The 10,966-nt window shown below is 35.0% G+C and overlaps 1 protein-coding gene across 1 annotated transcript in view; it reads right to left on the reverse strand.

The window, feature by feature from the left end:
• The window catches only part of LOC106879526 (BCL2/adenovirus E1B 19 kDa protein-interacting protein 3-like), an 81,679-nt gene that overhangs the window by 29,010 nt on the left and 41,703 nt on the right, over window positions 1–10,966 (reverse strand). Inside the window, exon 2 of the mRNA XM_052976195.1 lies at window positions 4,683–4,842. Within this exon, the coding sequence (XP_052832155.1) occupies window positions 4,683–4,842 (160 nt within the window). The remainder of the gene's footprint in view (window positions 1–4,682; window positions 4,843–10,966) is intronic.

Consider the following 10,966-nt stretch of genomic DNA (forward strand, 5'->3'; position numbering starts at 1 on the left):
ATATATATATATATATATATATATACATATATATATATATATATACTTGTGCTTAGTACAACCTGCACTAAAGAGTGTTGGAATATATTGGAATTAGTTTAGTTCAGGCAGAAGTCAGAATAAGCCACAACTAGTTTTGAAACTTCTTTCAAAATGCTTTCATTATGCACAGTATTGGTATATAGGTCAAGGTGCATGGCTCAGTGGTTAGAGTGTCGGATTCACAATCACGAGGTAGTGAGTTTGATTCCCAGACCAGGCTGTATGTTGTGTTCTTGAGCAAGACACTTTATTTCACGTTGCTCCAGTTCACTCAGCTGTAGAAATGAGTTGTGACATCACTGGTGCCAAGCTGTATCGGCCTTCGCCCTTTCCCTTGGATAACATCAGTGGCATAGGCAGGGGAGGTTAATATGCATGGGTGGCTGCTGGTCTCCCATAAACAACCTTGTCTGGATTTGTGCCTCAGAGGGTAACTTAGTAGGTACAATCCCATGGTCATTCATGAACGAAGGCGGTCTTTATCCTTTACCCTTATATTGCTTTCAAATTTTTGCACAAGACCAGCAATTTCCAGGGAAGGGCTAAGTTGATTACATTGACTTCAGTACTTAACTGGTACTTATCTTATTGACCCTGAAAGGATGACAGGCAAAGTTGACCACAGTGGAATTTGAACTCAGAATGTGAAGACGGATGAAATGCTGCTAAGCATTTTACCTGGCATGCTAATAATTCTGCCAGCTAACCACCTTATACACAGTATTATATTAACTGTAAAGAAAATTATTTGGAAGTTGAAATGAAAAAAAGTAGACAGAGAGGGCCTGGACTAAACCTTACCATCTGAGTTAACTTCTTTCATATTTCTGGTCTTCATAAAATAAGTTCCTGTAAAGCATACCCAAACACAGAATTTCAAAACATTACTGATGTTTGTTCCCCTTAATTTATTCCTTTATTCTTTTATTTGTTCCAGTTTTGGTGGCAATGGTGGGGTACCACCTTAAAAGGTGCTTTTTAGTTGAACAAATTGACCCCAGTACTTATGTTTAATCATGTACTTATTCTATTGCTCTCTTCTTGCTGAATCATTAAGTAACAAGGACATGAACAAACTAACACCAGTTGTTAAGTGATGGACAACAACAACAAAACAATTTTTGTAATACTTATTCAAATGTAATACTTATTCACACACAAAATGGGCCTTCATGCAGTTTCTGCTATGGTTAGCTCAAAACAATGTGGGTGAATAAGTATTACTTTTAACAGAATAATCAGAATGCTAAAGGGTTAAAAGATTTGGGAACATGTGGCTTTTTGTAACATTTTTTGAAATGTAACATAGTAAAATGTGACAATGTCATTAACTGACTCAGCAAGGAAATATTGATATTATCTTCAAAGTATTAAAAGACTAATGTTAGGGTGAACTAAAGATTAAAGATAGGCTCATGCAGTGACAAGTCATATATGTTTAGCAAGTTTTGTTTTAAAAGGAGAAATATTAACCAATGAGAGACTGCTTTGTATTTGTTACGGAAATGTTTACATTCAATAACTTATAGATTTTTAACATGGTAGTTTCCTGATTTCTGGCAGATTGTCAAGAAAATGTAACTATAAATGTACAGGATGCACTGGAGTAGCTAATAAGACGAGCATTTTTTGACTGAAAGTTTATGAAAGCGATTTTATAGACTCACTGCAAGTAGTAGATAAGGTTTATTTATTTATGATGTAATGCAATTAGTACTAGTATAATGCAATTAGTACTAGTATGAAAGTGTTGAGCTGATGTTTCAAGAACTACCATTTTTATTGGAAACAAAGGCTGGAATCAGTGTGGGTGCTTCTATGGCTTTCTGAATCTGCTAGAAATAACAGCCAAATCCCTCTCTGATCAAAGGTGTTAAAGCTATGATCATACCATCTATTTTCAAAGCATACTATATTTAGGACAACATCATCTAGCATCTCTTTTTTTTCTAAATGGTAGGATATCATCTGAAAGAAATAAGGCTGCTATTTTCAGCAAGTTGAGTGACCATGTAGATGTTCTCTAGTTGCTTCATTCAATATTATGAATAAATATTTGATTAAAATTTTTCCATGATTGTTTTCTAATGGTTGTTTTTTTTTAGTTAGGGCACATGGCCTTTTACACTAATAAAAGAGAGAGAGAGAGAGAGAGAGAGAGAGAGAGAGGTGTTCTGAGACTTAACTGAGTCACCTTCAATCTAGTTGAGGCGTCACAAGTCTCCTTGGTGGTAAGGATGGCTCAGTGTGGAGTTCTTGGGGAGACTTTTAGATGTGGGCAGTAGTTTCCACAACTTAAATAGATGATGACATGGGCTAAATGCAAGTGTGCGTCTGTATGTGTGTATATGTATACAGTCATCATCATTTTAATGTCCATTTTTATAGTTGCCTCAACAAAACTTTGAGGCAGAATTTTCTATAGCCGAATGCACTTCTTGTCATCAATTGTCACCTATTCCAAGTAAGGTAATATTTACTCTGGTCTTTTGAAGAATGAACAGCTCAATAAGGGAAAATACTTTCATAGAGAATTGCAAACAAAGGACACCATTTGAATGACAATGACTATTGTTTGCACTAAGTGCATTCATGTCAGGACAAGGGGAAACACATAATCTTCCAGTTTCTATTTATCAAATTCCACACAGAAAGCATTGTAGAAAGTCACCATCCAATAGTGTCCATGTAGTGGGTATGAACCATAAACCATGTGGTTTTAAATCAAATTTCTTAATTACATAGTCATGTGACCCCAACCCCGTCTCTTTCTCTCTCTTTCTATACTCTCTCTCTCTTTACTCTTTTACTTGTTTCAGTCATTTGACTGCGGCCATGCTGGAGCACCGCCTTTAGTCGAGCAAATCGACCCCAGGACTTATTCTTTGGAAGCCTAGTACTTATTCTATCGGTCTCTTTTGCTGAACCGCTAAGTTACGGGGACGTAAACACACCACCATCGGTTGCCAAGCGATGTTGGGGGGACAAACACAGACACACAAACATACACACATACATACATATATATATATACATATATACGACGGGCTTCTTTCAGTTTCCATCTACCAAATCCACTCACAAGGCTTTGGTCGGCCCGAGGCTATAGTGGAAGACACTTGCCCAAGGTGCCACGCAGTGGGAATGAATATATATATATATATATATAAGTCAGTAAATGGTGGGGTTGTGTTAACTGCACATGGAGAAATGATAGGAAAGGAAAAAGTATAAACACCTTTCACACTGCAATTGTTTATATGTATATATATATATATATATATATATAGGAGAATATACAAAAAATAACAACAGACGAGGACAGGTGGTGTAAATAACAAAAGTATATATTAGTATGACGCTCGGGAATACGGAAAGTCTTTGACGTTTCGAGCTACGCTCTTCAATACACATTATTAATTCTCTACTTGGCCAGTTTGTTTCCATGCAAAGATTATATTTTCAAGAATATAATTTTCTTTATTTTTGCCTGTCATTTCTTTTCTGTTTGGAATCAGAATGTATTTTAAGAAACAGAAAACAAAAGATAAGACAGACTGAAGAATTTTTTAAACCTAAATATAATTCAGCAGCTACTGTATAATATATGTAAACAAATAACTACCATGTTTCATAAAAGAGTTTAAGAATCTAGACTACGGACAACTAGACTACTGAGAGTGGAAGTATAAAATCAAACGCTTGCATGTTTGTCTCAGATATGTCTAGCGAAAAATAAATGCCATTCGTATGAGGTTAACATTAGTAAAGGGAGGGGATCAAGGTTATTAAACACATGTGCCAACAATTCAAAAGCAAATAGGCAAATGTCCAAATTTACAGTCAAATTTGCACAAATATCACAACTATGCTAATTGCTAACTTTTAGCAGAAAAAATTTTATGAGCATAGATACAAAAAAAAAATGAAAACAGAAAAATTGCTTGATATATAAAGTATTAAAATTTTTTTTGTGAAAATAATTCTTGAAATGTAGTGCAAATTTATCATTTTTAAAAGGCGATTGGTCAGTATTGTGTTATTCTTTTGGATTCTAAAGATTGCTATAAAATGCAGAATTGATAAAGCATTGGAAATAACACCTTGTAGCAGTGGTCCCTAATGTTTTTTGTATCAATGACCAATTTCATGCAAAACAATTTTTCCATGGACCATGGGATCACATGCATAACAAAATACAATAAAATGCACAATATATAATTTAATTATTATTTATATAATACATATACATGATATATATAATACAAAAGCACTCTGTATATTGCTATAGGCAATAGAAATAGAATTAAAAAATTTATTCTTTCTAAGCAGCCTGGCACCAAATAACCCAGAGCCTCATAAGGTCTGTGGTCTGGTGGTTGAGAACATTTGCCTTACAGTCTGATTTTGAATTCCTTCTTCTGTGGTCAATAAAATAAGTACTGAGTGGGTACCCGGGTGTCAATTTTAATAGACTAAAATCCCTCCCATCAAATTTGGAACCTTGTGCCTATGTCAGAAATCAAAAAATTACAAAAACAAATCTATGAATATACTGATTAGTTTACCTTTAATAACCAATGCTAAATAATCAAACAATAATTAAATAGTAGCCCGCACTACTATAAATATTGACTTACCTGCCTCTGTTAGATGATACTGCACTATTTGCTTGTGAAGAAGAACATGATTCCTGCTGGGCTTCCATAAGCAATTTCTCCATATTACCATTATGAATAGATTCAGAAAATGTGTCTGTGTCTGCTGGCAGTGACTGGTGGCATAATTCTACCCAAGAACCTGTGTGGAAATATAATTGAACAGTTCAACTTAGTAAGGCTAATTTAGAAGTACAAGTTTCATTATATTCCATAACATTTTTATAAGCAAGAAGGTGGTGTTTAGTACATAAATCAGTCATAATCAAGTAGACCTATGGTCAAAGACATTCTAGCTGTGACCTACCTGACTTTTTTCCCAGGTGGTAATGTTTCTTTTTCTTTTTTTTTATGTTGGTATCTTTTATCTTTTACTTTTTTCAGTCACTAGACTGTGGCCATACAGAGGCACTGCCTTGAAGAGATTTAGCTGAATGAATCAACCCAAGCACTTATTTTTTAAGGCTAGTACTTAATCTATCAGTCCCCTTTGCCAAACTGCTAAGTTACAGGGATGTAAACACACTAACACTGGTTGTGAAGTAGTGGTGGGGGACAAACAAAGACACACACATGTATATATATATATATATATATATATAAATGATGGGCTTCTCAAAATTGTCATCTCTCTCTCTCTCTCTCTCTCAAATACCATGTCTCACTCCCATGCGGCATTGCAGCTCTCACTCAACTATAGACCTTTCCTTTTGTCGTCAATGAGAACCTTTTCCCATATAATAATGCTCCACATTCCTTGAACTTCACCCAGCCAAGTCTCGCTCTTGCTATCACAGCTGCTTCACCTCCACCACTTACATCCACTCTATCTCTCAAATAACAAGACCCTCTCACCATTTCCCATCACACAGTGTTTCCACTGACTTTGCCAGCCCTCCAGCTCCTTTCTCACATCTTCCACAAACAAACTCACTTGCCAGTCTTGGGGTCGCCTTCTTCATTTTTGTACATCTTCTTTGAATCCATTTCTCACATCTCCTACACAACACCGCATTTGCCATTACCCTCCTCCCACGTATACCACATGGATCTACCTTACTCACTAACACTTCTCCTTCCACCCCACTTACATCACCTTGGGACTGGTGAGAGATATGCGTGGCATGAGGCTGTTTGATAAGAGGAGGACTGAAGACTTGATTGGGATGCTGGGGTTAGAGGAATCAGTGGAATAGCTGGCAAGGGTGAATGGAGAGTGGTGGTAAAGCATGTGTTGAGAAGTGGATGAGGAGCATGTTCTGAAGAGGGTGCTAGAGTTTGAGGTGAATTGATGGCAAAAGTGAGGTAGACAGAGGAAAATGTGGAAGGGACAGGTGGAGGAGGAGATTGGGAGGGTTGGCTTGAGAAGGGAGGACATCCAAAACCAGGCAAGATGGTGAGATGGTGTGAGGGCAGTTGCTATGGCATTGAGGTAGATCTGGGCCCCATTAGAGGGGACAAAACCCAGATTCAAATTATGATTGGCTTCATCCAGTTTCTATCTACTAAATCCATTCACAAGGGCTTTGGTTGGTCCAAAGCTATAGCAGAGGACACTTGTCCAAGATGTCATGCAGTGGGACTGAACCTGGAACCTTGTGGTTGAGAAGCAAACTTCCTACCACACAGCCATACCTGCACCTATAGTAGGGTGTAATTTGAAAAAAAAAAAAAGCTATTACTTCCTGTAGGTCAAGCAGCCATATAAAAGCTTCCTGGCCAACTCATATATTAAGTTTATAGAGGTTTTAACAACCAACATAGAATTTATACTGATTCAAGAATGTCTGAGTAGAAAAATTATGTTTCAGAGATTCTTAAGTAAAATGTTAGTTTGAATTTACTTATAAACCAGACATTTATCAGGTATCTTCCCTAATAGATGTGCATATTATTCATACTTAACATTTACCATCTATTCAGACACCACAGCAACATGTACTTTTTCAAGCCAACGAGGCAGGCATCTATATGGTCACTTAAACAGCTAGAAATAGCTGCCAAATATCTTTCAAATTACACCCTCTGTCTAAAAAACATTTAAAAAGATAAAATAATACATGCCTTAAGTATTACGACTTACTAACTCAATAGCTTATTCGTCATAAAAATGAAAATAAATTCCAGACAGTTTCACAGCATTTGTGTTGTGCAGTTGCATAAATTGTAAGCAAAGCTTGAAGATTCAAGGTCAAACTAAAACATTATTATTTCAATTGAGAAAAATAATTTTGTGTGTGTGTGTGTGTATATGTGTGTTTTGTTTCGTAATATAACAAAAATCTCACAGACATTTACAATAAAACAGTGACAGAACATAAAACAAAATCTCTGGTTTGAATTTGAATGAGACCAAAGTTCCACCATTGGTAAAAATGGTCAAAAAGTGATTATCTGAAGAAATTAAGTATTTTAGTTATTATTCTCAATGTAAAACTACTTCAAAAGTATTTAGCATTCTGAGTGCATCTTTTTTGCATCTTCTCGGAAATTAGATTTGGCATTAATAATTACTTTAGCTATACTCCATCATTCCACTTAATTAAAGGTCTGTCAATTAATTCGGAACATTTTGCACATGTAAGCATGCTTCGAACTATTCAACTGGCTCTGTCTACTTCTCCAATCATTGGGTATTTGATACCCTTAATATGACTGTGAGGAGTTTGCAGGGGGTGAATGGAAAGGAATATAATCCTGATTATGGCATGTGATAGTCAGCGCGTTAGCAATGGTTTCATGCTGACTATTGCACCTGGCAAACTTTTACTCTGAGTTTCATGTAACTGATCGTCAGACAGAAGTGAACTTTTAGAACACACCTATGGTTTTATCATAAACCATTATAAACCATTATATTGTTCCATAAGTTTCCTTCTGACAGATGATTAGTGGTAGGAAAGTTGGAGTAACAGCTTGAAAAAATTTTCAGCTTTAAAAAAACACTACATTTCATTCTTTCTTTAATATTTGAGGAGGTACTATTTTCTCCATCTTCATTTGTACCTATGCTCACATCTCTCTTTCTCACACACACACATATATATATATATATATATATATATATATATAATTATATATATATACACATGGAGAGAGAGAGAGAGAGAGAGAGAGAGAGAGAGAGGAAAGTAAAAGAGAAAGAAAGACAGTTAGAGAGGGTGTATATAGTAATGTATACATTAGATAAACATCATGGCTAGATATGTTTATACCAAAGACTAGAAACAAAGGACTTGTATATTTGTAAGCCGGTGATACTTGTTTATAAGTATCTCATGACGTCAAGACAAGGAGATACAAACAAATACACACATATATACACACACGTGTGTGTGTGCATGTATACACATACACATACACATATGTGTGCACACATACACATGCACATTTGATAAGCTTCTTTCAGTTTCCATCGACCAAATCCACATAAAGACTGTTTTGACCTAGGTCTAAAGAAGAAGACACTTACCCAAAAAGCTATGTAGTGAGAAACTATGTGGTTAAGAAGTAAACTTCTTAACTAAACAGCTATATATATATATATATATATATATATATATTATTATTATTATTATTATTATTACTATTACTATTATTATTATTATTAATATTATTATTATTATTGACAAGGTGGTAAGCTGGCAGAATCATTAGCATGCTGGGTGAAATGCTCAGCAGTATTCTGTCTGCTGCTACGTTCTGAGTTCAAATTCTGCTGAGGTCGACTTTGCTTTTCATCCTTTTGGGGTCGATAAATTAAGTACCAGTTGCATACTGGAGTTGATCTAATCGACTGGCCCCTTCCCCAAAAATTTCGGGCTTTGGGCCTAGAGTAGAAAAGAATAAGTTAAGTACCAGTCAAGTACTGGGGTCAATATTATTGAATTACTCCTTCCCCAAAATTTCAGGCTATAAAAATAGACACTGGGGTTGATGTGTAAGAAGTGGCCAATTGGCAGAATCGTTAACATGCTGTGCAATATGCTTAGCAGCATTTTCATCTGTCTTTACATTCTGAGTTCAAAATCTGCCAAGGCTGACTTTGCCTTTCATCCTTTTGGGGTTAATGAAATAGGTGCCAGTTTGGCACTGGGGCTGATGTAATCCCTGACAATGTTGGCCTTGTGCCAAGATTTGAAACCATCATCACCATTATACTACTACTACTACTACTACTACTACTACTACAAGTGGCAAACTGGCAGAATTGTTAGCATGCTGGACAAAATGCTTAGAGATATTTTCATCTGTCTTTACATTCTGAGTTCAAATTCCACCAAAGTTGACTTTGCCTTTCATCCTTTTGGGGTTGATGAAATAAGTTGAACACTGAGGTTGATACAAAGTGACTAGCCCCCATGCCCCAAATTTTAGGCCTATGGTAGAAAGGATTATTATTATTATTATTATTAAAGGTGGTGAACTGGCAGAATCATTACACCAGGCAAAATATTTAGCAACATTTTGTCCATTTTTATAGTCTGAGTTCAAATCCTGCCCAAACAACTTTGCTTTTCATCTCCTTGGGGTTGATGAAATAAGTATTAGTTGAACAGTGGGGTTGATGTAATCTACAAGCCCTGCACCCACCAAATTTCAGGCCTTATGCCAAAATGCTTAGTGGCATTTCATTTGTCTTTACATTCCAAGTTCAAATCCTTAGAAGTTGATTTTGCCTTTCATCCTTTTGGGGTCAATAAAATAAGTACCAGTTGAGCACTGGGGTTGATGTAAATGATTAGACTTCCCTCCCCCTACAAAAAAATTTAGGTCCTGTGCCTCTAGTAAAAAGGATTATTATTATTATTATTATTATTATTATTATTGCTGTCACTTTGTTGAAGAGTTTATGGGTTCATCTTTTTGACATTCCTGGCATTAGTGTATTTGGATCCTATTAAGACTTACAAAATCTCTATTTATACCATGTGAACAGATATAGTTGTTTTTCTTCTTTTACAAAACAAAATTGATGGTTACTTCCAGGTTTAAAATTTCTTGCAGTTAGTAGGAAGGGGCTGAATCCTATGACCTTTATAGACCCTGTAAGTGTGATGAGATTGGTAGATTGATGTTCTGTTTAAACATTTATAAAAGAAAAAAAAAAAAAGAACAACAAAAAATCTTAACAAAGTTATTCTTTCTTTTCTTTTTTTTTGTTCATTTGGAAAATTCCTTGTGAAAGAAAGAGGCCAGTAGAAAGCGATATCAAACTTTCCTTTAAGATAAACATCCAATTGAGTAGTACATTATTTGTCCAAATAACTTGACAAACATGGCGCTGTACATTGTATCTTTTTTTCATTTGAATATCCCACCCAGTTGGATATTTTTTTTATATACATCTTTCAAAAAAAAATACTATAGAATAACAGTGTGAAAACTTTTTGTGCCACTTTTTGACCAGTTTCATCTCTTAAACAAACAACTCAGTTGATAGTGAAAATTAAAAGTATCCAGTTTAAATTAATACACAGCAAGTAGGTCTTAAAAAATCTCTTGAAAGTAAGATGGTAGTTCATAAAGGAAATTCTACGAAGATGATTAATATAAGAAACTAAAATAGTGACTTGTTACTATAGCAAAAGAAGGTACATAGACTTCCTTACTAGTTCGATACGCCTCGTTATTAAAAACTAAGTCAACTGCAATTTCATCAACAGGCAACCAACCATAGTAACTCAGCTTGAAAACGCTGCTATGAAATTGCTTTATGTAATACAGATTTTTTTATATGATAAGAATTCCTCTTCTCTCAATTATAAAAGCTATCATATAACACATAGGATATGTACAAACAATATTGATTAACTAATGCAACTGCTATTATTGTTTTAGAGCAGCAACTCTGTTAGACTAGCAGAAAATTTGTGTGTGTGTGTGTATACATACATACATATATATATATATATGCACACATATATATATATACACACACAAATTAATAAGCAACTTATACAGAAGATAAAACATATGTATATAAGAACATAAATGTGTGTATGCTTGTGCGCGTGTACGTATGTATGTATATATATATATACACATACATAGGTGCAGGCATGTCTATGTAGTTAAGAAGCTCCCTTCTCAATTGTGTCGTTTCAAGCTTAACCCTAATGTGTGGCATCTTGGGAAAGTGTCTTCTGCTATAGGCCAGAGCAGACCAATGTTTTGTGAGTGAATTTTGGTAGATTGAAAACTGTATGGAAGCTCACTGTATACATACATACATATATATATATATATATATATATATATATATA

The sequence above is a fragment of the Octopus bimaculoides genome, chromosome 2, assembly GCF_001194135.2.
Source record: "Octopus bimaculoides isolate UCB-OBI-ISO-001 chromosome 2, ASM119413v2, whole genome shotgun sequence".
Classification (NCBI taxonomy): domain Eukaryota; kingdom Metazoa; phylum Mollusca; class Cephalopoda; order Octopoda; family Octopodidae; genus Octopus; species Octopus bimaculoides.